Here is a 26,741-nt window from a genome sequence, read left to right as displayed (position 1 = left end):
GCACATTGGTGTAAATATTAATTACGTCGATTTTTTTAATTGACGTTGCGAATGCGTCGCCACAACATTTGATCGTGCAAATCTGAGGTTAAGCAATGGCGATTCTTGTGCATCACAGCGCCACTGGTGCTTCCAAGTATTCTAGTTTGTTCTCCAGGCTCGCAATGGCTGTGTACGTCGCAGTGGTGCTTTAGAATAGGTGGCGGCAATGCAAAAGTCATATGATATCGCGCAGGGCGCTTTCCTGCGGCCGTCCAAATCTTCCTTTCTGTACTGAATAAATTGGTCTATAAGGGGGCGGGCCACACAGTTCCCTCCTCTGCCTGGTGCGTGGAGAGGCAGCCAAACGTACACAATACAAGCAATGGCGGGCTCCGGGCTCAACATATGATGAGTCTACTTTTTTAGTGGTAGATAAGAGAGTTTTGACATCACCAGGCGTCACATGGACGTCATCGTGATTTATTCTGTGTTTTTGTGCATTTGCACTGATCAAACATTTACCTTTGCAGGCGAACAATGATAGTACTGAAGCCAGTGAGGTAAGTGTATAGTTATTGCATTAACAATAACTATAGGATACAATAAGTTTAACTATACCGTGTTAAAAGTTATGATGGTACAAATAATGTCCGTTTTTCCTTTTTCTTCTCTATTATTGTTTTATTTTTCAGCCTAAAAGGAGATCTGCAAGATTGGTAAATGTAAGCATAAGGATATATTATAAAAATATTTGAAATGAGGAGCCAGGTTAATTAGCAAAACTCATTAGACTAACTGATTTTTTTTAAACTGTGCGTCCCCCCCTCCCCCCGATATTTAGAAACCTGCACCTCCAAAGGCAGAGCCCAAGCCAAAGGCAAAGGTAAAGAACACCTGTCTTTCTGTTTCACTCCTATGAACCTAAGTGCTACATTTCAGTAGTTTCTAAAGCAGGCAATGTATGTTCTGTGTAGAAGGCACCTGCCAAACCTAAGAAAACCAAGGAGCCGGAAAAGGCCAAGGAGGAGCAGAAGAAAGAGGAAGTCCCTGCTGAAAACGGCGAGGCAAACCCCAAGGATGAGGTGGGGGGGGGGCACATCTCTTGGGCTATTAAGGAAATATTGATCTTTATGAAATCAGTTGTGTCAAATGGTTATAAATAGTAATACTTATGTACATTGTTTTTCAGGCAGCAGCAACAGAAGCTTCGGAGCAGAAGGAGGATGCGGCGGAATAGCAGCTCTCTGGGTCCATCTCTGACCAGTGCTCCCTGTACCTCTTTTCTTGTACAATTCAGGGAATATTTTATCTACTATTTTATAAAGGCAGGTTTTTTAGTAGTTTGATTGTAGAGACACATTTTTTATGAAAGAAAAGATGCATTTTGAGAGGGATTTCATCACATCCCGCATTTTTACATCTCCAGAACAATTATTGTCATTGAAAATGTCAGGGGTTTTTGTTTTGTTGTTTTCTCCTCTTTCAAATGGGGAGGGAGTGGGGCAGGTTAAAGCGTCATGCACATGTAGTCATGACGTTCACAAAGACGGTTGGAAAACTTTTCAAACTTGCCTGAATGACTAACATTCCATTGGCTCTTTGAGGGATTTTGTGTGTGTGTGTGTGTGTGTGTGTGTGTGTGTGTGTACATGCGCAAGTGTAACCTGTGTGCGTGATGGGGTGGGAGGTGTGAATTACTCATTGTTTATTGTTTATTGTTTATAATGAGAGTGATTACTTGTAGAATGTTTGTTTGTAAGATGTGTTCCATATGTTAACTCTTGTACCAATGCAGTTTTCTCTAACCATTCTGCTTAATAAACCTTATCTCTAGTACTGGAGTTCTTCATGTAAGGCCTGTGCATTGCGTGTCTTGATTTTGTCTCTTCTGTGATAGCACCACAATAGATTTGTATAGCTGTGAAAAGGACTTTTTGACTTTATATGCAGTGTGTAATGGTACATTGTCAGGGTGGTAAAAATGGAATATCATTGTCCTTAGCAAAGCTAACACGTACTTAATTTTGAGAAATGTCACTGCGCTAAATCTTGGTCCTCTTTGGGGCAATCAGATGATCAAGCATAAAATCTCAAAACTGTACTGCACTCATACCAGCAGTAGCAATATTCTTGTGCAAGTACAAATGTACAGTTTCTTTTTTGATCATTGTTAATAGATGTATCTCTGTATTGTTTGGTTAAAACAAGCCAATAAAATTGGTTGTGACACCTGTCCCTCATTCTATGAATAATTTTATATATATATATATATATATATATATATACACACAGTTGTGTTCAAAATAATAGTAGAGCAACATGACTAACCAGATCAATCACTGTTTTTGCTAGAAATTATATTACTACATGGCAAATCATTTACCAGTAGGTGTAATAGAGTCATATAAAACCATCAGACCCAACATTCATGATATGCATGCACCTGAGTTTGTGTAATTGAATAATTAATTGAAATGGGCGTGTTCAATATAATAGTGTGGAATTCAATTAGTGAGGTTCAATTAGTGAGAAAGCCTGAGAAAAATGGGTCATTCCAGACATTGTTCAGAAGAACAGCATACTTTGATTAAAACCTTGATTGGAGAGGGGAAAACGTATAAAGAAGTGCAGAAAATGATGGGCTGCTTAGCTAAAATGATCTCCAACTCTTTAAAATGGAAAACAAAACTAGAGAGACATGGAAGAAAATGGAAGACTACTATTCGAATGGATCAAAGAATAGCCAGAATGGCAAAGACTCAGCCAATGATCAGCTCCAGGGTGATCAAAGACGGTCTGAAGTTACCTGTGAGTAGTGTGACAATTAGAAGATGCCTGTGTGAAGCTAATCTATCGGCAAGAAGCCGCCGCAAAGTCCCAGTTAAAAAAAAGACATGCTGAAGAGGTTACAATTTGCCAAAAAACACATGGACTGCTTAAGAGAAATGGGGAAACATTTTGTGGATTGATGAAACTAAGATTGTTCTTTTTGGATCCAAGGGCCGCAGATCATGGATCAGTTTGCATATATCAAAATACTTGAAGAGGTCATGTTGCCTTTTGCTGAAGAGGAAATGCCCTTGAAATGGATGTTTCAAAAAGACAACGACCCCAAACACACCAGTAAGCGAGCAGCATCTTGGTTCCAAACCAACCAAATAAAAGTTATGGAATGGCCAGACCTTAATCCGATAGAAAGCATTTTTGATGTCCTCCTACAAGTTGTTTCTGAGGCAAAACCAAGAAATGCAGAGGAATTCTGGAAAGTTGTCAAATTATCCTGGGCTGGAATACCTGTTCACAGGTAGCTGGTCGACTCCATGCAATACAGATGTGAAGCAGTTCTCAGAAACAGTGGTTAAACAACTAAATATTAGTTTAGTGATTCACAGTAATGCTAAATCCTAAAGATTTTTCAGTTTATACAGTAAATATCGGAGTTTGTGAAGAAAAATGCAGACACTGCTATTTTTTTGAACAGCCCAATATTCATTTTTCTTCAATTTCTGTAAAATAATTTTAAAAATTGATACATTTTTTTCTTCATGTTTTGATTTAGAATATAATGTGCCGTGTTCCCAATGCATGGAAATAAAAACTATTATAAAGATTCTGGGCTTTAGTCACGTGTATGTGTGTGTGTGTGTATGTATGTATGTATGTATGTATGTATGTTTGTGTATATATGTGTGTGTGTATATATATATATATATATATATACACACATATTTTATATATATATACACACATATTTTATATATATACACACACACACACACACATATATATACACATATATATATATATATATATATATATATATATATTATATATATATATATATATATATATATATATATATATATGTAGTCTGATGCCTTTTGTTTAAAAGATTATTGTTCAGGCCTTTCAGTATGTCGTTTTAATTACTGAGGTAATAAAAACCAGCAATATGTCATAAATAGATACAACATAACAGTTCATCATGGTAGACAAGTGAAACTATAAATGTTCTAGAATGTTATAGCATTCAGTTACAGGGTGATTATAGTGAATATTATAGTAATTAACTTATAATTAAGCAGTATCAAAAATAAGAATAAAAAGAGTAAGAATTGTGTATGTGATTAAGGATCTTGCTCATTATGTAGTGTGAAGTAAGTGTGATTTTTAAAATTTTGAACAGCTATATTATTTTTTACAATTGTACAAGTATGCTTAAAGATGCTATACGAAACAACCCCTCTTTTATTAGGTCTTATCTTAATGACATTATCTTAAGGAATGCAGTGAACAGCAAGGGGCTGAGATCATGCAAGTCTGATTGAGCAGGCTAGAACTGCAAACAATAGATAACGGCTCAAGCTAGCTGGCTAGGAGCACTTTTTATAGTACATTTCCTAGAATTGGTGTCTGATTCCTTGAAACTCTAGAATAGTCTGTTAAAAATCTATGTTTTTATGACTTTGTGAAAAATTACAATTTGTGTAAGTTTTAGGTTGTGTACACCATTTGTCTATTTTGTTACATAACAGTTGCCAGTATCACAGATTATAGAACTTGGTCTTCTTTACACTATGAATATGTACTTAGTTCAACAGTTCAGACTTGCTTTGTAAGAAGCCTATAGTTCAAAATTGCACATTTTTTGAAAGCCGCCAAAACACTTTTTAATTGCTTTAATTTAGTCTTATTTATTTTGTAAATTGTACAGTTAAGGAGGGCAAAAAGGCCCAGCTATCATTTTCCATTTAAAAACAAAGATGTGCCCTTAAAATACTGCCACTTTATTTCACAGGAATACACAAAATGATGGAAGTGATGGAAGACTCAAATTTGCATCATAGTTGCTGAAACTTTTAATGTATGTTAACTACGGCATCATTAACATCATATGTGCTTCTACAAAATTGTGTTCCATAAACCTCACAGAAATTTTGTAAAGAGATCTGTCAGCTAAAATGTGGGAATTCAGTCTGTCACTTTGGACATATGAACAGCATTTTTCAAACATTTAAATACTTTTAAAGCAGGATGGAACAAGGCATTCAAAAATAAATGTCTGTATTTAGGAGAACACAAACACCTCATTAGACAATTAGAGAGACAGCTAGATAGATACATAAATGGATGTTAACTAAGATATTGTGTTTTTACATTGGCTTAGGATAGAACATAAGATTGCACATCCTTTTAAAAAATATCCTCAAATAAATCCTGCATTGTTTTATGTGGATCTGCAGTTTTTAATGGTGACACAAACACAGGGACACTGTACAATGATTTCTGGAAATTTAATTACTACTGAGATTTTTCAGGAAACGAGATCTGGAGGAGCTTTGAGTAGCCTATGTTTAGGTACCCTTAAACTTACGTCTGGGATAAACAATAATAATACAATGTAGGCTAGTTGTAGTCTGTTTAATACAGTATCAGTTGTGAACGGGGAACCTGATGTTAGTCTACATGATTTTCTGGAAAATGTCTAAATAGGGTAGGTTTTAATAGCAGCCTGACTCAGTCCTTCAGATATCAAACCGTTCAACAGTTTAGATATGTCGTAGAGGAAGCACAGCATTAAAACGTCGAACACAAACGCTCATTTCATTAGGCCTATGTTTTTAAAGAGATTTACGGTTTCGTTAAAGGTTTATAAAAAATCTGCTTTGTTCTATCAAATACCGCCATCTAAAGGGAAATTACTGTAATGTACTCATTAATGTAAATATAGCCTACATTTCAGGAATGTGCTATAGTGAAACATAAGTGACTTCCTTAACGTTATGTCTACCGGCGTTGCTAGATTCCATACAAAAATGTTTTTATGCAAACTACAACGAAATTGAACTTGTGAGGGAAGATACTCAAATCGTAACTTTATGTCAAAATTTAGTTCACTGATAATTCCTTACTTGCCTCTACATAGGAACTAGTACTCCTGGTCGTAAATCTGACGGGGTGCGAAAGGTGAGCAAGCCGCGGGAGTTGAATAGGACGCTAAGCGTTAACAGCTATCCAGAAAAATCTCATGGCGAGAAAGCAGTAATCTAGAGTATTAAACACAAGGTAGGATGGACAATTCATCCTGCGCCTTAATGTGGAAAATTAATAGCGATTATGACACATTTGTGAAACATAACCTTGGATAACATTAGATTAGCGAACATCTTGTTTGGCTAGCCAGCTGTCCTGAACATTTTGAATCATTTTACTGGCCAGCTATTAAGATAATCACTTTAAGGAACCATGTTAACACCTCGTCTCTTTAATAACATTTTTAAACATTCGGAGATAATATGTAGACATGTTAATACTTGGTCTCCTGTTGGAGCGGCTTTCAACACGCAGCAGAGGCGAGGTCGGGACCAATTACAAAATAATGTGGCAAGTTTCTATTTCGCTACACGGTAAAAATGAGGGGTTCTCTTTTTTTGTGAGTTTTAAGGTATCCAGGTGTTTGGGGGTAATGTAAATTCTTTGTCTGCAGGGGCTTTTTGGTAATCCACGGCTAAGTACTCGTCATGGGCGGCTCGCCCAACTTCAAGCGCTCCGGGAAACGGAGCTCCTCGTCAACCGCGCTTGCACGCGTCCACCTGGCGCTCAGACAGTGGAGACGTTTGACCGGCTCTCTGACAGCTTGTGCGAAGTGGCAGATTTGGTCAAATGAATAGTGCTGCACTTCACGTACTCATGTCAACCGTAATCTAGGTATTCATAAATAGTCTGCCTCATTAGACAATGCATAGCTCTTTCAAAAAGTGTTCATTCGCAGGCAGACTTCATTAAAGTTGCACATCCCGATGCCGAATTCCGCAAGGCAGCTGAAAAGACACGTATTGATATTCGCACAGTTGTGGAAAAGTAAGTTGATTTGATCCATTTATAATGGTACGTGCAACACACGTGTTACACCTGTGGAAAATGTTCTGTCTGTGCGCGGGTGTGTGAATATGACAGACTCAGCCCGAATGTAGAACTGTCAGAGCCTGAAGAATCTGTTGGACAGTGAGGATGTTTTGACCACGCTAGATCCAGACACAAGGCAGGTGTAGTATGAGCTCCATGACACATACAGTTAGGAGGCTTGACTAAAACATTACTAGCAAAAGACGCAAAATTAGCCAAAAAAAGTGAGAAGTCTATCAGAATTTAAATATGATGCTATCCTCCTTAAGTGGCAGTTTAAATAATTTCACTCAGTGTTTTTAGGAGAGTTGCTGAACTGTTCATGTTTGACTTTGAGATCAGTGGAATACATTTGGATGAAGCGAAGGTATGCATGTCTTATGTGTTTGTCACATGGGCTCTTTCAGTGTTGACCTCAGGGCATTGTTGATGGAGTGGTTGAATTTATTTGTTGATTTTGTCATTTTAGAGAAGTAAGGTTGTTAACCTGAACGTGAAGCTGCTGGATCTGAGCTATGAATTCCTGCAGGCCTCACATCATCCACAGGCAATAGAGAAGCGCTATATACCCGAACACATTCGCCACTGCTTCTCAGTTGATGGGGACTCTATTCAGATCGGTGGGCTGCATGCTGATTCTCCCAGTGAGCGGGTATGTGCAGATAAGTCTACGTCTTATTGCCTCCTTGTTTTCGGGTCCAGCATGTCACTTGGGCCAAATGTGGCCTTGTTCAGGATCTTTTTGTTCAGTTTTCAGGATGGAATCAAACCGCATGTCTGTACTGGTAGTTTAAAAAGTCTTTTGTCTCTCCTGCTAGGTGCGGGAGGCAGCGTACAAAATCTTTCTCTATCCAAACCCTAGTCTGCTGCTTTGTTTGGATGAACTTTTGGCTTGCACATATGAGCTTGCAAAGCTTGTGGGCTTTGAGTCATTTGCACACAGAGCTTTGAAGGGAACGATGGCAAACTCCCCAGGTAAAATGGCCTCGTCTGTCACTGCAATCCACCCCGACTGTCTCATAACTGCTAGTAAATTCTTATGTGGTCTTCTGCAGCTTAACTGTGGTCTTTATACGTGAGATTTTCCACCAAAAAAAAGAGCAACTGTATTGATCACTTTTCAGAGACTGTGATGAAGTTTCTAGAGCTGCTTACTGAGAAACTCTAAAACAGGTACATTTCACAAACCCTTGGCTGTCATTGTGAATGTAAAATAAGGGAAGGTGAAAAATATTGTCTGATATATATTGTGACCTTACAGAACTGTCAGAGATTTCATGATGATGAAGGATATGAAGATGAAAACCCATTCAGTGAACTCTGTATGTTGTCTGCAAATGGATTTGTTTTCTATATTGATGCCTTGCTGGATTGCTCATTGCTTACATGTTTTTCTGACTCAATATAGGAGGTAATGCCACGGGATCACCTTTACCTCAGTAATGCAATTCGAGCAGAAATGTAAGCTCACTTGCCTTTACTACGCAATTATACATCAGAAAGGGGTCTCTTGTAGTATGTGGTTTGTCCAAATTCCTTACATTCAGGCTAGCTACAGCATATACAGTATATACATATTTTCTATATAGTGCAAGTAATTCAGCCCAGACATGGATGGATAGGTAGGGGATTTGCTGGATCAGGTGTGTTAAGAGTTGAGAAAATGTACAATAACTTTTAATGCTCTGTCTCTTGGGGACTGGAATCCGAGTTGGGCTGAGTAGATTTTTCCTGGTTTTAGGTGCAACATTGACCCAGCCCTATACAGCCCCTACTTCTCTCTTGGAGTATGCATGGAGGGACTGAATGCGCTTTTCCACCAGCTGCTCGGAGTCTCCTTCCATGCTGAGGAACCACTGGCAGGAGAGGTGTGGAGTGATGATGTCAGAAAGCTAGTGAGATCTATTCCTTGATTTACCAGCATAGTGCTGCAGCCTAATAGGCTGCCAGAAACAGTAGATTGTGTCATTACTTTTTTTCATGAGTGATCCTTGCCAGACAATGGCATACAAAAATTTGAATTTTAAAATAAAAAGCTCATGTGCAACAAAGTTTTTTCTATATTAATTCACCATTTTCAGTGTAATATGAAGTGTAGATCATTATTACATAATTTTAATGACAATTGTATGTATATTCCACATGATAGAATGTCTTTGAGTAGTTAGTGATTGTTATCAGGCTGAACTTCATGAGACAGAGGGGCTGCTAGGATACATTTACTGTGACTTCTTCCGCTGTCCTGACAAACCACCCCAGGTAAAGACTTGTTACTCTGCTTTTCATAAGAGCCCACTCCTCAAATTTCTTACATGGACTCTAGCTTGGCAGGACTGCCACTTCACCATCCGTGGCGGGCGGCTGAAGGAAGACGGGCAGTACCAGCTGCCTGTGGTGGTTTTGATGCTAAGCCTGCCACCTCCTGCTGGCAGAGAGCCTCCTCTTCTCACCCGTCATGGTGGAGAACCTCTTCCATGAGATGGGCCATGCCATGCACTCCATGCTGGGCCGGACTCGCTATCAGCATGTCACTGGTGAATACTTGACTGTCAGGGGATTTTATTGACATCCCAGTTGATATTCATTTTCAATATTGTTTAATGCAAACTACAGGGTTCTTGAGCGATACGCCTGATGGGACACCACCACTGCAGTTTTATTTCCAGTGCTTTTAAGATAATCTACTTTATCTCATCACCTAATTAGAAAGCATTCTGGTTCAGCTGAATGAATTGAGAAAATTTTTATCAAGCTCCTGTACGGAAGACTTTACTTTAGTAACAGGTGTGTAATTAGCTAAAACAGTAGATACATGGACTAGCTCAGTTCTCCAGGGCTCTAGCTGAGGATGCAAGATACATATGGAACTAAAATAGACGAAACACATTAAATTTAAATTCATGCATGGTTGTTCAGGCACCAGGTGCTCCAGACTTTGCTGAAGTGCCATCTATTCTCATGGAGTTCTTCGCCTCCGATTATCGTATTATGAGCCAGTTTGCTTGCTACTACCAGACAGGTGAGGTAAGTTACTCCTGAGCTGCCATTTTAACAGTAAACAAAAAGTGACTGCAGCTGAGTATGACACAGTTGGAATAGGGGTTTGCATACTGCAAGTTTTCCACTTCTCTAGCCTCTTCCCGAGAGCATGGTGTCCCGTCTATGCCAGTCCAAGAGGGTGTGTGGGGCTGCTGACACTCAGCTACAGGTAACAAACTCTCCAAAAAAATTTTACATTTTTAAATTATGTACTTATCTGTATTCAGCAATGACTAGGTAATGTCAGCTAGGTACTGTAACTGCAAGTCAGATGCCCAGCTGAAACATGCTTCTCTCCTAAAGACTTTTTTTTTTTAAATTTCAGATTTTCTATGCTGCCTTAGACCAGGTGTATCATGACAAACCAAAATGCACAACCACCACTGAAATTCTAAGATATGCAAGAGAGTTTTTATGGACTACCATATGCTCCTAATACGGTAAGTTACATAAAACATATTACTATAGCTTACTATTTATAGTACACAGCATGTTGCTTAATTTGAAGTGTTGGTTCTTGATTGCAGGCGTGGCAGCTGCGGTTCAGCCATCTGGTTGGCTACGGTGCAAAGTACTACTCCTACTTCCTGTCCAGAGCTGTGGCCTCCATGGTGTGGAGGCAGTGCTTCCTCAAAGACTCTTAACGGGTGAGGGGACCGACCTCCGCCACCACTACACCAAGTTCACCGCCTGCCTGCCTTAGGCCCGAGATCGTTGCGCTTGTTTTACACAGCATATGTTGCTCTTTCAGAGCCATGGGAGAGCAATTCCGCAGAGAGATGTTGGCTCATGGTGGGAGCAAGGAGCCCATGCTCATGGTTGAAGGTAAAACGCTCTAATTTCTCCAATATTTAGTTCTAACAAAGTTTAATCTGTCACTTGATTAACTTTCCCTGTCTTTTTAGGAATGCTACAGAAGACCCCTACTATTGAAGACTTTGTGGAAGCCCTAGTGTTGGACCTTGATGAATTTAAATCCTGAAATTCACTTCACTCCCCCTTCCTTCTGAGGATTTCATGCAGGAGACCATTGTGTTAAAAAAAACAAACAAACAAAAAAACCCCCGACTGTTAAAGTTGTATGAAACTATTAAGTGTTGCTGCTCTTTCACATGTACAATTTTAACAAACCCAAGAACTTCAAATTGATTTCCCCCCAAAACTCACTCAAGTCAAAATAATTTTTTGTTGTTTATTTAACTATACAAATGCCAGAGTGTGCCAGAGTGAAACCTAAAATAGCAAGAGAGGGAAAAACATGTTACACATTAGACAATATTACAGTTAACAGCCAATGGATCATACTGGAACAATATTAATCACCTCACTATGCTTCCTTCTCTGGTGCAGCCTCATCTGTGCCCTTGGTGTTGCGTGTGTAGATCACCTGAGCCCTGTGCTTTGACACCAACTTGATCATACCTTAAGGAATAATGAGGAAAACACCTTTAGGAAACCTATAGCAACCGCATTCATTTGAAAATGCTTACACCAAAACCATGACACGTCTGACATTTTATTAAAATCCATGCAGATGGCACCAATCCAACTCTACTGCGATCATAAAAAGACAGTAAGCATATAAAATTAAGAAAAGTTAGTTCTAACAGTCAAACACAGACTGATGAAGTGCACGCTTGTGTACTGTAACCATCGAGCATTAGAGCATCCCTTACCTTTGCCAAGCAGTTCGAGGAGAGCTGCCCTAGCAAGTGAGCCTCTGATTTTCAGCCTCTCAGACACAACAGCAGGTGTGATGAGCTTGTAGTTGGGGACCTCTTTGTACAGCTTGTCATACGTAGCCTTATCGAAGAGGACCAAGTTGTTCAGCTTGTCCCTCACCTTTCCTTTGGACCACTTCTACTCCAAACAGGAAAAAAGACATATCAAAAGGGTTAGCTAAGAAAGTCAACTAGCAGAATTAGTCGAGTAGTATTTATTTTTAAGGCTATAGCAGGCAACCCCAAGGTGATCTGAATACCGACAATGAGGTATGAGCGTGGCAGGAAAGTAATTTTTATTAAGGAAATGCATAGGAAAACATAAAAAGGCTAAACCGTTACCTTCTTTTTCGCCTTGCCTCCGGATTTATTGACGGGATCCTTGTCCTTTTTGGACTTGCCAGAATCCTTCTTCTGCTTTGTATCCTTAGGTGGCTACATGGACACAAACAGCGATGTTACATGTGTGTAAAAAGCCTGTATATATATCGATTTAAAACTGAGTGGTTACTTAAACCATTTCGTTTTTAACTTATAAAGCTAAAAATTACGCTAGATAACAACACAATCCAGCTAACTAGCCAAGTCTAGTCAGGCCTCATGCACGTTGTATAGAGCAGAGCGCTAGCTACTGTGCTAACTGCACCGTACACATAAAATAATCAAATAAAAAGAAAACTAATTGACATTTGCCACATTTTCTTTTTCACTGAAACAGTCTTAATCATAATCCATCGTACATAGTTGGACACGCCAATCAAATGCGAAGTTAAATGCTATATTTTAATATTATTTAAGCTCCGCTACTTACCATGCTGAAGCCTGGCGAGCTGCGGAAGCGAAAGGAAGTTGAAAAAAATTCATGTCCGCTTTGCCAAAGCTCTTCTTCAGCTTTATTTGACGTTGTGAATGTGACTGTTGTCAAAATCAGGACTGCCATCTACAGCACGTATTAGCCTCTATGCAGGCCCTGACATTCAAGTAGACACAATTAGGTATGAACGCACCAGGAGACAAAATAAGACAATATTGCCAAGTATCTGTAGTCTTTATGACATTCAGACACAGCATCTCAGTATACGATAATATTCCATGGTACACTTCATTGGTTTTGTGAGTTTGTCCAGATTCCAGATTTATTTTGCTCCCAAAATATGGCACATACTCATATGTTCCTATGAGGGTTAGCTTTAATAGTTAATAAATACAGCAATTTTACACATATAAAGTTTTGAGGTATTACAACTGATAAAATTTGTTATTTGCCATTTAGAATTTCACAATTTAAATTAAATTAATTACTCTTACTTTTAAAATAAGATACTCTAAGATGAGACTTCAGAAAATAAACTTTCAGTATTTCAGAGCAAAAGGGTGAATAAGAAAACTTGTTTAAAATGTAAATATTTCAGTTTTAACTCTAAGCCATGATGAGTACACCTAGACATAAAAACAACAAAAAAAATTAGTTTGAAGAAAAAACAGCCAAGAGATTTTTTTAATTTCAGTCAGTAAATGTGCAGTAGTTTGCATATGATGAAGCATACTCCACATCCCTGACATTTGGCATTCCATCATACTTTAAATGCACTTAACTAGAATACAGCACTGTATCCTCTGGTTTGTGCTGAGGAATGTCACAGAAATAGTTTCTCAGTTGTTTCACATAAAGCAACAATAGAGAACTTGAAATACAACTAATGGACTTTCTTCAAAGGCACAACATCTTTTTCTTGTTTTAATCCTTATATCTGCCACCCGGAAATTGTGGAATTAAGCCTACTTACACACAATAATTCTAAAATAAACAAAAATAAACAATCCTCACGGACTATTTAAATTATTAACCAAGTTTGTCATACCACAAATGTTTGATGACTTTTGTGCAAGATGTTTCTTAAATCTATTATGTAGAAGCTGTAGTATTAGGCATACCTTACCAGCAATATTTCTGCATTAAATGTATAATCTGACAATGTAATTATCATTCAAGTCCTAATTATACAATGTTTTATGTTTCTTCAGTGGAAAGTGATGAAGGTATACTGAAAATGTTAGCAGTCTGCATCTATAACAATACAATTATTGAGTGATTTCATAACTAATGGCATACATATGAATTTTTCAGCCCACAGATTTTAAAAATCCATTGCCATGTCAGAGCAGAGTCCATGCCCAGTTTGTGAAGATCAGTCAGAGCAGGGTCCGTGTTCTGTTTATGGAGAACAGTCAGAGCAGGGTCCATTCTCCGTTTGTGAATTTGATTCAGATCTGAGTCGGTGATCTGTTTGTGCAGATCAGTCTGCCTTTTTGTGTTCCCGGCCCATCTTGGTCCACATGTTGCGAAGAGCGAAGAAGCAGATGGTGGTCAGTGCGCAGGTCACCTCGGCCACCCAGAATGCTGTGTCCCAACTGTAGCGCTTAGCGATGGTGCTGAAAGGCAGGCCAGCAAAGAAGGCACCAACTACAGAAAAACATTCAGACATTCGTTCAACCTTTATCTACAAAGCGATGACTCCTCCACCACAAGCATTGTATTCAAACAAATGGCGTCATCAATCATTACCAACAACTGTTTTTAACCATGTTTCAGGTTACTCTTAAAACAATATCTGCACTTACTGTTTGCCATAAGGGCTACAATGGCATGTGATGTTCCGCAGTAGTTGGAGGGAGCGGTCTCGTTGGCAATTACCCCAAACAATGCGATTGGACCGTACGAAGAGAAACCAAAAAGAGCACCTAGAGCCAATATCCAAATCTAGATGGAAAAGAAGAATATTACGTCTAGTTGCAAGAGAGCCATTCCAACGTTCAAAACATCTTTAAATAAATCATTATACATTATAGGATCTGCAACCCTGCTCCTGGAGAGTTCTGTCTTCATAATTCTTTAACTATCTCAGTCAGGAGTTCTCCAGGATGAGGGTCGCAGATATCTTGTTCATGTAGTTCAAATTTAACTGCAGTGACATCCGCACCTGTTTCTCAGACACACCGGTGAGGACAGAGACTGGATGGAGAGCAATAACCCAGAACGGAGCTTCCTAAAAATTAGATCCCGATGTCAGAAAAGCAGCAGCATGTAATCAGATGATCAAGGAGTACAAGATAATGTATGTCAGGAATGCAGAGATGGTCCTTAACAGTGCCACATCCATACTAGTAATACTGTATAAATTGGAGCTAATGTTCAAGGTTTGTGTTTGTTTGTTTGTTTGTTTGTGTGTGTGTCCAATGTTACTTTAAGGCAGAGCTTCCTGATTCGGAAGTATCCCTGCACTGAACATCTGACTCAATTTATGAGCTAATTTGCAAGTCTAACTACATTACTAGTTTAATATCAGTATGTTAGAGCAGGGACAAGACCAAAATAAATAAATACTGTTTCAAGGTATTACATGTTCTTGTAGATTTTTACAAAAATAAAAGTAGCCTGCTTACCATTGGGTCCTCTGGTGTGATGGTGACCCGTAAGAGATACATAGACACGGCCATGCCTGCCATCATGATTAAGAGAAGGCCATGCCGAGGGTTGCCATGGGTACCCAGTCCTTGCTGTTCAAAGACAACAGGAAATTTCAGACCCTTTAGGTGTTATGCCATGCTATGCTGATGAACTTATTTACATAGGATATTAAGTAGTAAGGCCCCCTTCAGGGTCTATTTGAAGTGATGTTTATACCCACTCGTGCAACTGCTCTGTCAGAGAGGAAGCCTGCCACAATGCTACCAGCAAATCCTCCCAGTTCCAGGGCACTCATGTATGAACTGCCTACAGAAACCAAACTGCAATGAAATGGCTATTCACACTGTGTCAAATTACACTTAAAATGTCCATTCAATTACAGTAGAAGGATGCTACATGCATGAACTGACCAAAAAATAACTACATATCAGCCTGCTGCATGGTAGTACTAAGATGGGAAAGACTCCAGCAATCCACTAAAAGCTCTTCCATCATCCAAGACTCACCCATCATAGCAGACTGTCCTTTCTCTTGCATCAGGAACAGCTGTCCCCAGTCAGTGCATGCAATCTTCACTCCAAACACCACCAGATATGCGAAAGACAGTACCCACAGGTAGGGAGAGAGCAGGAAATCTTTAAGAGTGCTCTCATCATTCGGGGCTGGGAAGACAGATGAAAAGTCAACAATCAGATCAGCACTGCTTTCTGACATCGAACCCAAAAGATTGCGCGATATGCATCCAATTTGTAACCATTTTCAAAAGGTGTGGTTTTTAAAACAACCCATCTGTGCATTGTGACTTTTTTTGTTGTTTAAATTTCTCTAGCCATCTAAACTTGGCAAGAAGTACAGAGACTCTACTGTCTCCACAGGCCATCCATACTGCCTTTGCTTCTTTTTCCCTTGCTGGGCCGTGGCTCTATACTGGGCAGGCCCACGTCTCCTGGCTCGTTCCTGACCAACATCAGGCAGACGAAGGAAAAGGCCATGCAGACGAGGCCAGACACGGAGATGACAGCCCTCCAGCTGTAGTGCTGAGCAAGCACAGTGGTAATGATAGGACCCAGACTCCCCGCCAGGTTCATGCTGCAGGAAAGAACTGCCCACCACGTTCCAAACTGGGATGGCTCGAACCACTGAGAAACAAAAGGGGTTGGGGGGGGTGCAGTGTTCCAGAGCATGTCAATGTATGGCATTACTGTGGTTTTTGTTACAATAATATATATATATTTTTTGTGCTCAAGCCTGGATTTGTAGACTCTGACATGTTATAGCAAACTGAAAGATGCTGATCACCAGAAGTCTGACATTCACAGCTGTCACCTGGATATTTTTGTAGTGTTTTGTATTTTGGCTTTGGTGCCCACATTTCTCAGCTGTGTGTGTGTGTTACTTTTTTGGCTCTGGGAAATTGATTCCCTGAATAACACCCTCTGTAACCTAAAACCTCTCAGAGAACAAAGCATATTTATTCTTCTTGTCTAACGTCTGCTGTCTGATCTACATGTTCTTATGTCATTGTCTCATACAACAAACAGAAGCCATACAAACCGGCTCACTCATAACCCAGGACATATACCAGTACACATTTTAAAATGATGCTATGCATGCAACCTTCATCTTTACTGCAGGGTCAGATCCTCACTGGTGAGATGACTAAAGTACCAATGAAGTCACAATGCCGTATTGTGAAAAACAGGTGCACACCGAATTGCATAATGGCAGAGGTTCAAGGACTGGGGCTAATTATGTAGCCGGGTCCATTTCAATGAGGAGGGGCTCATGACATTTGAAGCGTGAATACCAGCTCTTTTTGGGCAATATCTGCCAAAGCACAGTGAGCTGAGGCTAAAATACAGGATTTATACCTTCCGTAGCACCTTGCCACAGGGGGGCCATCCGAAGCCCTGGCCGAGGCCATTCACAAACCAGAGCCCTGTGAAGACTGCGACCGAGGAGGAGCAGGAGAAGAGCACGTTGATGCCCCCAACGATTAAGAGGCCAGCGGAGAAGAGGCAGCGGGCGCTGAGCTGGTCCGACAGTATGCCGCTCACAAACTTGCTGATGGCGTAGGCCATCGTTTGACTGCTGGTGATCAGCCCTGGCCCACAGACAGAGAAATGGGTCATACGGGTGCTGAAATGGGTCATACGGTTCAGATAACAGCACGCTTCTGCATTACTCACCGATCTCAGGGGAAAAAAGATTGGTGAGAGAGTGAGAAGGGACATGATGTACAAAGGCTTAAAGTTACTGTCAGCAATCACTGCACCTGCCATGTTGGTTTCTTTGTGCTACCAGCTAACAACCAATGTTTTTGCATAACAACACACCCATTACAAATATGCAAAACCTGTGCTTTTTCCCCCCATTATCCCGGGGGTGGCCTTGGTTTTGTTGAAATGATCATCATGTAGGGCACTCACCAAGCTTGTATGCACTACCTACAGCCAAACTCTTAATGAATGAATGTAGCAGGTTTTAAAACGGTTTTAAAAAGAGCGACACCCACCGAGTTCTTCCTTATCCAATTTAATCTCCTCCATAACCGATGGCATCAGGAAAGAGAACGTCTTCCTGTTGAAGTAGTATAAGAGGTATCCCAAAAACATTGAGATAAAAATGACAGAACGATAGTACCCATAACCTGTCGCCGACATTCTTCTTCAGTCGTGAGATGCTGATCAAAAAGATCTGCCAAAAAAAGGGGTTTTTAAAAAATGTGTTGTTAAGCTAGGTTCAAACCTCTCCACCAAATGTAACTTTTACGGCGGAAGCAGAACTTTCGAAACAAAACTTTCGGCGACCGATGACAGCCAGTTTTCCCCTTCCAAGTCCCATCACAGCGGGCTATCAATAATGGGGGGTGAGGAAAAGTCCGTTTCCTTCGGTCTCTTTAATCCAACGCAAAAACTTGACCGCTGCCGCTCCAAAGCATCTGAAAAATACACATAGCAACTAAATAAAGACTTTTCTTATTTATAACTGTATACTATGTGACGAAAGGGAGGCTTACATCCTAGTCACTGAGCAAGAACCAGATCCCACAACACCTTCAGTGGTTCAGGATCTATCAACACATCAAGCAACCCAAGCAGCAGTTTATCAAAAGCACGTTGTACTGAACAAAGAAATACGACATGCGAGTAACCATCTGACTTAAAAGATTAGCTACGTGGCATTTGGAAGAAGTCTTCAAAGAAATATATAGGAAGCGAATATGTAAAACCTACACGGCAAAATATGGAAAAATTAAGCTACGTGTAGTTAAGGGGCTTTATCGTTTGGTTCAGTCGGGGAAAAAAGTCAGTAATTTTTGGAGAGTCACGCACTGGTGATAACTAAAGCAGTCGTAACGCGCCTTGAGGAATAAGAGGTAAAAGGGTTGCCGCCAGAGGAGCCGCTGGCCGTGCAGCAAGTGTCCTGTTGTTGCGGCAGAGAAACCATGCCCTTGAGAACGCGCAATGGCATGCGCTGAGACAATGTACCCGGGCAGATCCGAAAATGCGGCACTGCGATAAATATCAAGGTAGGATAAATTTCAGGTTTTTTTTTTTAAACCGATCATCGACGTGTTGGTTCTATGATTTAGTGAAGCGGCATAAGATACGCGTGTGAAATAGTACAGATTATTTGTAATGACCACGTAGCGTTTCTTGGGCAGGTTCTCTCTCTCTCTCTCTCTCTATATATATATATATATATATATATATATATATATATATATATTAACAGCATATACACATATAGCTACTTTTAATACGGCTTTAAGGGATCATAAAATAAAAAGTACCTCCATCGATCCGGGCACTGGTTCAGAACTGCTTGGTGTTGCAGGAACTCCCTCCCTAATCTCTTTTCTGATTGGCTTGCAGCCTGCCATTCATTGGTCTAGAGGAGCTTTTTGTGCATCACTATTTCAATGCAAAAAATGTTTGGTACATGATGTCTGGACCAGCAGCGCGAGGGTAAGTTGTAGCCTGCTACTGTTAACATCAAAGAGCAATGGCCAATTATTATATTCTGTAATATCAAACAATTGTTTAAAATATTGTATTTTCATTGTAATTCGAAAACATTGTTAATATAAACATCTCCATGCCGATGTTTAGAAATTATTAAAATAATTTATTAAAATAAGTTTTTCATTACTTTCAGATATCTGATGCTTTTAAGAGATTACAACCGCTCCCATGGGGGGAGCATCATGTTAAATGGCTGCAGGGCAGTGCATTAGCCAACAGCTAGATTTGAACTCGGTGGAGAAGATTTGAGAAGGTAGGAACATGTAATCATTTACATTTTACACATGCCATCAGCTTTGTGAATGTAGGTATTGGTCTTCCACTGACTGACAAACTAATTATATATCTCTTTCTCTCTCTCTCTCTCTCTCTCTCTCTCTCTCTCTCTCTCTCTCTCCCTTATTATAGGATCAGCAGTTTACTCATGGCAAACATGGCACAAACCATGACACTTTTTTACTTTAAAATGTTTACATTTAAATTTAATTTTTCATTTTGTTATTATCTCACTGTGACACTGGAAGGGAAAATGATCTTGTGTACTCATGTGTTGTAATGTTTTGTCGGCACCTTCATATGCAGCACTGTTGCCTGCAAGGCAACTGTTGCATCATATGATACAGGCCTATACCAGCATGCAAGGTAACCATAGCCTGTGGAAAACACAACAAATCATATGTGTTGTGATTATATTTTAGTAGCTAGATAAACATTTATCTGTTTACTAAAATAATAGGCTCAAATACAATACAGAGGAGAAGATTGAACAGGTAGAGGCATGCAATTGTATAGCAATTGCACTGTCAAACAGGATCTTCAGCATGTCAGTGAAATATTTTGGATGCTCATTTTATGGCTGAAACCTGTTTTAACATATTACTAACAGTTAGGTTATGCTAATTCATTATCAGAGTCATCCATCAAAATTCTGCCAGAAGCTGTTTTGTACTCATTTTGTTTTGTACAAGAGTTATTTTCAAGCATATGCCAAGAAGTTATATCTACTGACAAGCAGGTATCTAGTGATAGTGTTCACTCAAAAATTGTCTTTTACAGTTGTGAAATTTTAATAGCATATGAATCATTAAAAACAATGGGGAATATATTGAAATGGCAAACCTCTTTAGAACTGAAGAATAATGATTTGACTGACCCCCCCAGAGTCTACTATGTAACATTCCATATCTCCTTCTGTAAAATAACATTCAATTCAGTAATCGTTCCATCACATTCACAACTGCAACCTTTGATCCACCATCCTGTAGATACTGATGAAGCAGCTGTGCCAAGTAAAATTTTCATTTGCTGTAAGAACTTCCTCTTGATCCAAAGGACAGGGGCATCTCTCTGGCTAAATGGCACCATACATGTCTGTATGAGGGAGGAAGTGTTTGTTTCAAGAGAGAATTAAAGAAAGGAAGAGCATGGATGTCCATGCTTATTAAGTGTGTGTGTTGCTGTGTGTTTGAGAGAGAGAGAGAGAAAGGGAGGAGAGAGAGAGAGAGAGAGAGAGAGAGAGAGGAGGAAGAAAAAACAGTGCTAGTCGTGGAATTCTTTCAGTTGTATAATAGACTGCGCCATGACCCTTGTTCAGTATGCCAAATGTTAATCACTTTAACTGAAGTTTAGAAGACTCTTTTAAAGTTGTCTACTTTAAGTTTGTTTTTGTGTCTTATGAAGACAAGTGCATCTAAAGACCTGGATGGGATAACAGATGGAAATTGCCTGTGAGGAGCAGAGAGGTAATTCACTTAATTTTGAAATGAATTTCACCTAAATGGCATTGTTGTTTTACATTCAGTTACATGTTCTATGGCAGATGTTATTAATTGAACTAAGTAGTAGAGATACTGATCTTTATTGGCATGTGTGAAAATGGGTTAAATAATATCAAATTCACTAACATGTTAAGAGGCTCTCAGGAGCGTATATTTCATATTGTTTGTGTCATCAAATAGACAGAAAATATTCAGAAAATGCATGAGGCTTTCTACACAGATGTTGTGCCTTTCTAATAAGAATTATTACTGGCAATTATTATTGGCTGTACCCGGCACTCTTCCAATAGGACTGTTTGTCTGCTCTGATCGGTCTCTCGCAGGTTGCTTTGAAGGTGGGGTTAAAGACGGGCAGATCAGAGCTGGGAGACCAGCCTTGGCTGCATCCTATCAGATTTTTGGGGACATGAATTGGCTGGATTACATGGAGAGAGAGTGGGAAAGAGAGAAAGAGAGAAACACAGAGATGGGGGGGGCTCACTTGGAAAGAGGATTGCCATAGGAAGGTGCGGTCTGTCACTCAGACCTGCAGTCTGCCACCAGACTTGTTCCCTCTGTTGTCATAGCAACAGCCTTTTAACCGTATCAACATGATTTGAAAGGTACAATTTAAGTAAAAAGGAACCAAAAAGGCACTTTAAGCCATTTATGTCTTTTTTTTTAGACTATTACAGACTGTGCTTCCCAGAAAACTGGAGTGCTAATAGCTTTCTGTTGCTCTGAGAAGAGGTCATGTAGGAGTCTGTGATTACAAGGGGATTTTGTGGCATTGATTTCCAAGTGCTTTGTTCACACCTCCCTGTTAAGAGTGTTTTCTGCGAATAGTTTCTGATGATTTCCATTTGCATTGCATTCTTACATTAGTGTTATTTTGCTTATTAATCAGAAATGTCAGTGTTGGAGAGCTGGGGGTTGGCGTGTGTGTATACCACAGAGACTGACTCATCCTCCGTGAGCCTCCATGATCCTCGGCTTTCGTGATTTTCTTAGTTTGCAGTGTTTATCCAAAGGTCTCTGCTCCGTCTTCCTTAAGACTGGGTCAAGAAAGAAAGCATGATTTTTTTTCTACTGTGCTCATTTTGTTTTTTGCTTTTCAGCAAGACTCTTTTATCACACTTTGTTGTGCTCCATAAGCCTCCACAATCGCAGTCTTTGTTTGCAATGAGACAGGGGCATTCTTCTTGAAGGACGAATTCTACTGTCTCCGCAGGTCCTGGCACTGTAGACAGAGGCCTTGTGCCAGCCTGTCTGAGCCGGAGTTCCTCTTTAATTTGTGAAATGTGAAGTATCAGAACACCAAGTGTGAGGCGATCCAGGAAGTGGGAAGAGGTTGGAAAGGGTCCCAGAATGTATAGATGCAACAGTTCACCAAATGCCACACCTAATACAGTAGCACTGCTCTTAAGACACATAACTATGGCCTTTAGTCACACAACACAAATACTTTTTCTAATGAAGGTTGTCAATATTTTTTCCATTTACAAATGCCATCATTGGCTACTCCTTATGCATGAACACGCAAAACATGACTATACTCATTATGCTGGAATTGCAGTTATAAAAGAAGATGAGCCGGTTTAGTTCTTGGAACAGCAGTTAACAAACACAAATTCCACAGAGGTGCTGAATCCACCAAACCACCGCAGGCCTAGTGCACACTAACATGGGTAAATTGGAAAACACTAACTGGCTAACCTGCGTTTTCATTCGGTGTTCTATATGTTTCCCATCACAAAAAAAACCCCCAAACAAACACAAAAACAATGGAAAAGGTGAATAGTGAGAGTCTGACCTATGATTCGTATGTCATTTGTACTTTGCTTATATGCTGCAGTCAAATACAACATAGCAGCCAACGTGTAGGTAATTTGCAAGAAATCATTACTTGAATGAAGTGGAGAGAAGTTTAAAAAGTGTTGGTGTAAATTCTTTGCGAAGTTGTCTGCAGTAAAAAATACTTTTAAAACATGCCCTGAAGTGAACATCATGTGGGACATAATGAGTGATGTGAGAATAAGTTAGGGAAGCGACTGGGTCTCAGCATGTTCACAGCACGTCTGCCTCTTTGTAGCTCCCAACCAAAAACATGCTTAATGTGGAGAAGGTTTCATCTTCTCTCCTAAATAAAGTGTCATAGCGTAAGAAGCGTTTATGGATTTAGAGGCAATACTCCTCATTACCACTCCTCAAGGAGCTCATTATCGCATCAGTGCAGTGTTTGTTTCAAACATAGATCCAGGGGCTATCTGATTGCTGTTCTTGTTGCTTTGGTGTGATTTTCAGAAATTTGGAAAAGTTGCTTTGAATTTGGATCTGAGTGAACAGATCCAAATCCAAAGGCATTGTCAGTCTTAAAAAATGTCTTCAGATGTCACTGAAAGATATTTCAGATTCATATTAAACTTAGGCAGTTCCACATTTACTGTGGAATGCATTATGATCAGGTATACATTTAAATCACTTCTGTTTCTGTTTTGCAGATCCTTGATATGATTTAGCTGCCCCATTGTTTATTCAGGTTGTGGTTATGAGAGCATTCTAAAAACAGGTGAGTTTATTCATATTCTTAAATCTTTTATACAGGATATTGTAGGTTCTTGCTTATCTTTTTTCTTGCCATTGGTTTAGTCTTAGAAACTGTATTCTGATCCCTCTAGTTTTAAAGACTCATCCCTATTTTCTGATCCTTCTGGTCTAGGCATAAAAGACTAATCTTTATTTTTTAGTAACTTCCGCTTCAGAATAGCTAACTTCACAAACTATTCTTTTGCAGCACAGCAGCAATATCTGCCCATATGTGCCTTTAAAGTTTAATCCCACAAACATTATTTTTATATGAGAAACATACTATTGTTGTATGCAGTTTTCATTGCCTTGTAGTTTTTCTTTAGATTGAAATTACATTGGATATTTAAGCATGTAGAATATTAGTGTTAATTCAAAGCTTTTAATACATGCTAGTATGAAGTATTATCATATATTCATAGCAATGCCACAGTTTACAAATGTTTCATACTGCAAAGAGTGTCTAGAATTGGATGAGAATTTTGCTGACATCATCGTCTGGATCCCAGCAGGCCATGGCACAGAGCAGGAAGAGGACATGCTGACGATCAGAAGGGCCGTTTTCACACTCATACTGACAGTGTTGCTGTGGCTCTTTCTCATCAGCTTTTGGCATCAGTGCCACTTCAAGCCACTGTCTACACTTTGGAGGGGTAAAGAACAAACCATCTGCCCAGACCACTGTAGACATGCCTTTATGGTCAAAGTGTTTTGGGTATTGTGACTGCATGTTGTGACTCTATGTTGTTCTTGGTTGGTGTCATAATTATAGTTTTCTCTTTTTCCATTTTCTATTTCCTGTGATTTCACTTACCTTTTGCCTTGTGTTGACACCCCCAACAATATCCACACCTAACTTTCAGGTAGCTTGCCTGACACACATAATAAACCACTCTCCATGTCACAGATCGCAACAATGAGGTTGGAAAAAGCACCAAGAATTGCACCGAGCTCAACGATGACTGTGTCATGAACAACAGCGTCGAACCAGGGGCAGTTGGGAAAGAGCATACGTATGGCCCATCACAGCCCAACATCCTACCCACCATCTATGTCATAACCCCCACCTACAGCCGCCCCGTCCAGAAGGCGGAGCTGACCCGTTTGGCCAACACCCTTCTGCATGTGCCCAACCTACACTGGATCATTGTGGAGGACTCTATAAATAAGACTCTCCTGGTGTCCAGGTTTTTGCAGGGCATAGGCTTGAACTATACTCACCTCAACGTGAAGACAACCCGGCGAGTGAGGAGAGCCAAGGTTCACCTGGTGCCCCGGGGCATGGCGCAGAGGAACCTGGGCCTGCGCTGGCTCCGGGACACCTTTGGCCACAGTGCTGCTGACCACCATGGCGTTGTCTATTTTGGGGATGATGACAACACTTACAGCCTGGAGCTGTTTGAGGAGGTGACTAGAAACAAAACTCGCCATTCGCTGAGCCACATGGCTTGGACAGGCCAGCATCTGCTTAGCCTATCCTTTCTTGTTTCAGATGCGCTCCACACGTAAGGTGTCCGTCTGGCCAGTTGCCTTCGTTGGGGGCCTTCGCTATGAGTCGCCTAAAGTCAACAAGATGGGCAAGGTGTATGGGTGGAAGACGAAGTTTTCTCCCCGTCGACCCTTTGCTATCGACATGGCAGGGTTCGCGGTCAACCTCCAGCTCATCCTCAGCAAACCTCAGGCCTACTTCAAGCTGAAGGGGGTCAAAACAGGGCACCTGGAAAGCAAGCTGCTGGCAGAGCTGGTCACCCTCAGTGACCTGGAACCTAAGGCTGCCAACTGCAAGAAGGTGACCTCTTTTCCTCCCAGTCATCCACCCATGACATGACCTTGCCAAGCCTCCCCACTTGGGGGGTGATATTTGAAGGAGTCTTGCCCTGTTTTTGAGCAAGATTTCAGTTTATTTTGCTAATTGCTCATGTGGTTTTGCTTTGGTTCCTTTGTTTTGTAGGTCCTTGTCTGGCACACTCGGACAGAGAAACCTATACTGTTGAATGAAGGGAAAAAGGGCTTCACTGATTTAAATGTGGAGGTTTGATGCTCTGCTGGGGCTTGGCACATTGCACCAGCAGCAAATAAAAGAAACAAACTTGGTACCACAGCGTGCTTGAATACCCCTAAGATGACATCTTCCTTCACTGCTTTCCTTCATTTTGTTCACAGTAGTAGTATAAAGAGCATGTGACAAAGAACACACTGTAATCACTTTCCTGAGCACACAGCCTTCTAATACCACCACCAGCACGCAGCATGTAGATGGACATGTCCCAGCCACCCCTGAGTGAGCACTGTGTTCTGTTTTTCACAGTCGATTGCCATTCGATCAGCTTCACAAGAAAGAGTTCTTGGGTGGTGTGAATCCTGCTCTAAGCAACAGATCGATTAACATAGTGGACATGAACCGCATCCTCCTTCAGGACACACTGGGCTGAAAATTGAAAGTTAAATGTCAGTGTAAGAACCCAAGTTGATTAGTGGCTGCACCAGCCCCTTCACAATTTTACAGAGCACATGTCAGCCATTGTATAGCACCCCTGGAGCCAAGAGGGTTAAGGGCCTTGCTCAAGGGCTCAACAGTGCCTGCATGACAGAGCTAGGATTTGAACCTACAACTTTCCACTTGCTATCCACTAGACTGCCACGGCAACAGAAGGGAGCAACATCATTGATAGATTATGGTCAGCGTCTATGCCAGCTAGTCACTGTAGGCACACTGTGAAGTAAATATAGAAATACTATCTATCTGTGGCCCTTTCAACCCTTAGTGGTTTCTGTGGTGTGCCATTAGACTACACCTGCGTAACGCAAACATGTTGTAGTAAGTGTGCATGCGTGCATGTGTGTGTGTCTTTCTCCAGTCTGGGGCAGTGTGTTGAGCCTCACAAGAACAAGATCTGTCCCTATGCACAATATTGACCAAATTGAAAAAAAAAACCATATATTGATATTGCAATTATGTCTTTCAATACATGAAAATAAATGAACAAACTCTTAAACCCTGATGTAACATAATGAGCCTGCATTATTTTTTACAAAAAATGTTTAGATCATGTAAATGTCATTATTATCGACACTCATCTTCAACATCTGAGACTGTTTAGGATGCTTACAGCATAGTCTAAAATGTGGTTTGTTAAAGAGCTCTTTTTCACACCGTGGGCTTCTGCAGTATCACTAAGGGCCAGTAGAACAATAATGCTTAACAAATGATTAATCAATTAGCCCTGTTATAGATTTTGCATTTTGTATTCAA

The 26,741-nt window shown here is 40.2% G+C and overlaps 5 protein-coding genes across 8 annotated transcripts in view; 3 read left to right on the top strand and 2 right to left on the bottom strand.

The window, feature by feature from the left end:
* The window catches only part of si:ch73-1a9.3 (non-histone chromosomal protein HMG-14A), a 3,172-nt gene extending 955 nt beyond the window's left edge, over nucleotides 1-2,217 (top strand). The window contains exons 2-6 of the mRNA XM_027015468.2: nucleotides 513-542; nucleotides 675-704; nucleotides 824-865; nucleotides 957-1,064; nucleotides 1,172-2,217. Of these exons, the coding sequence (XP_026871269.1) occupies nucleotides 513-542; nucleotides 675-704; nucleotides 824-865; nucleotides 957-1,064; nucleotides 1,172-1,219 (258 nt within the window). The 3' untranslated portion in view covers nucleotides 1,220-2,217. The remainder of the gene's footprint in view (nucleotides 1-512; nucleotides 543-674; nucleotides 705-823; nucleotides 866-956; nucleotides 1,065-1,171) is intronic.
* Nucleotides 2,218-6,023: 3,806 nt separating this feature from the next.
* On the top strand, nucleotides 6,024-11,020 carry mipepb (mitochondrial intermediate peptidase b). Its single transcript, XM_035535990.1, is given in 21 exon segments — nucleotides 6,024-6,366; nucleotides 6,470-6,640; nucleotides 6,755-6,843; nucleotides 6,940-6,960; nucleotides 6,962-7,024; nucleotides 7,192-7,255; nucleotides 7,358-7,540; nucleotides 7,707-7,863; nucleotides 8,013-8,061; nucleotides 8,150-8,210; nucleotides 8,297-8,349; nucleotides 8,630-8,783; nucleotides 9,070-9,335; nucleotides 9,337-9,422; nucleotides 9,805-9,814; nucleotides 9,816-9,912; nucleotides 10,022-10,096; nucleotides 10,253-10,320; nucleotides 10,322-10,367; nucleotides 10,455-10,752; nucleotides 10,833-11,020. Coding segments are annotated over 21 exon segments (2,226 nt in total). The 5' UTR covers nucleotides 6,024-6,228; the 3' UTR covers nucleotides 10,910-11,020.
* Nucleotides 11,021-11,105: 85 nt separating this feature from the next.
* rps25 (ribosomal protein S25) lies at nucleotides 11,106-12,525 on the bottom strand. The gene is made up of 5 exons (XM_027015413.2): nucleotides 12,460-12,525; nucleotides 11,991-12,083; nucleotides 11,604-11,787; nucleotides 11,251-11,349; nucleotides 11,106-11,160 (listed from the first exon to the last, which is right to left on the bottom strand). Exons 1-4 carry the CDS (start codon nucleotides 12,460-12,462, stop codon nucleotides 11,255-11,257), a joined length of 375 nt encoding a protein of 124 aa, XP_026871214.1. The 5' UTR covers nucleotides 12,463-12,525; the 3' UTR covers nucleotides 11,106-11,160; nucleotides 11,251-11,254.
* A 602-nt stretch (nucleotides 12,526-13,127) lies between these two features.
* Nucleotides 13,128-18,970, bottom strand: slc37a4b (solute carrier family 37 member 4b). 2 transcript variants are annotated; one of them, XM_027015446.2, is made up of 11 exons: nucleotides 18,914-18,970; nucleotides 18,137-18,190; nucleotides 17,633-18,058; nucleotides 16,989-17,221; nucleotides 16,004-16,256; nucleotides 15,624-15,779; nucleotides 15,338-15,423; nucleotides 15,093-15,206; nucleotides 14,630-14,695; nucleotides 14,271-14,409; nucleotides 13,128-14,112 (listed from the first exon to the last, which is right to left on the bottom strand). In XM_027015446.2, exons 3-11 carry the CDS (start codon nucleotides 17,778-17,780, stop codon nucleotides 13,946-13,948), a joined length of 1,362 nt encoding a protein of 453 aa, XP_026871247.1. In that variant the 5' UTR covers nucleotides 17,781-18,058; nucleotides 18,137-18,190; nucleotides 18,914-18,970; the 3' UTR covers nucleotides 13,128-13,945. The 2 variants fall into 2 exon arrangements, with proteins under 2 accessions (XP_026871247.1, XP_026871246.1); XM_027015445.2 differs by lacking the exon at nucleotides 18,137-18,190 and having other exon boundaries at nucleotides 18,914-18,965.
* LOC113580728 (galactosylgalactosylxylosylprotein 3-beta-glucuronosyltransferase 1) lies at nucleotides 18,200-26,484 on the top strand. 3 transcript variants are annotated; one of them, XM_027015450.2, is made up of 10 exons: nucleotides 18,200-18,649; nucleotides 18,996-19,088; nucleotides 19,279-19,398; nucleotides 19,554-19,787; nucleotides 20,826-20,887; nucleotides 23,404-23,471; nucleotides 23,998-24,141; nucleotides 24,396-24,895; nucleotides 24,981-25,277; nucleotides 25,440-26,484. In XM_027015450.2, exons 7-10 carry the CDS (start codon nucleotides 24,027-24,029, stop codon nucleotides 25,524-25,526), a joined length of 999 nt encoding a protein of 332 aa, XP_026871251.1. In that variant the 5' UTR covers nucleotides 18,200-18,649; nucleotides 18,996-19,088; nucleotides 19,279-19,398; nucleotides 19,554-19,787; nucleotides 20,826-20,887; nucleotides 23,404-23,471; nucleotides 23,998-24,026; the 3' UTR covers nucleotides 25,527-26,484. The 3 variants fall into 3 exon arrangements, with proteins under 3 accessions (XP_026871251.1, XP_026871250.1, XP_026871249.1); XM_027015449.2 differs by having other exon boundaries at nucleotides 19,554-20,160; XM_027015448.2 differs by having other exon boundaries at nucleotides 19,554-20,887; nucleotides 24,001-24,141.
* Nucleotides 26,485-26,741: the final 257 nt, after the last annotated feature.

This window comes from Electrophorus electricus, chromosome 17 (genome assembly GCF_013358815.1).
Source record: "Electrophorus electricus isolate fEleEle1 chromosome 17, fEleEle1.pri, whole genome shotgun sequence".
Taxonomy (NCBI): Eukaryota; Metazoa; Chordata; class Actinopteri; order Gymnotiformes; family Gymnotidae; genus Electrophorus; species Electrophorus electricus.
The sequence above is the reverse complement of the archived record's forward strand: the minus strand, read 5'-3'. Positions and strand labels throughout refer to the sequence as shown.

Bases quoted from the DNA above. Each gene is read 5' to 3' on its own strand.
- rps25 (XM_027015413.2), bottom strand. The intron at 11,788-11,990 runs GTAACGGTTTAG...TGTTTGGAGTAG, and splicing joins GAGGCAAGGCGAAAAAGAAG to AAGTGGTCCAAAGGAAAGGT. The intron at 11,350-11,603 runs GTAAGGGATGCT...TTATTCCTTAAG, and splicing joins CCTCGAACTGCTTGGCAAAG to GTATGATCAAGTTGGTGTCA.
- slc37a4b (XM_027015446.2), bottom strand. From the start codon at position 17,780: ATGTCGGCGACAGGTTATGGGTACTATCGTTCTGTCATTTTTATCTCA. The intron at 15,207-15,337 runs GTGGGTATAAAC...GTCTTTGAACAG, and splicing joins CTGACAGAGCAGTTGCACGA to CAAGGACTGGGTACCCATGG. The intron at 14,410-14,629 runs GTGCGGATGTCA...TTTTCCATCTAG, and splicing joins CCGGTGTGTCTGAGAAACAG to ATTTGGATATTGGCTCTAGG.
- LOC113580728 (XM_027015450.2), top strand. From the start codon at position 24,027: ATGCTGACGATCAGAAGGGCCGTTTTCACACTCATACTGACAGTGTTG. The intron at 24,142-24,395 runs GTAAAGAACAAA...TCCATGTCACAG, and splicing joins ACTGTCTACACTTTGGAGGG to ATCGCAACAATGAGGTTGGA. The intron at 25,278-25,439 runs GTGACCTCTTTT...TTTGTTTTGTAG, and splicing joins AGGCTGCCAACTGCAAGAAG to GTCCTTGTCTGGCACACTCG.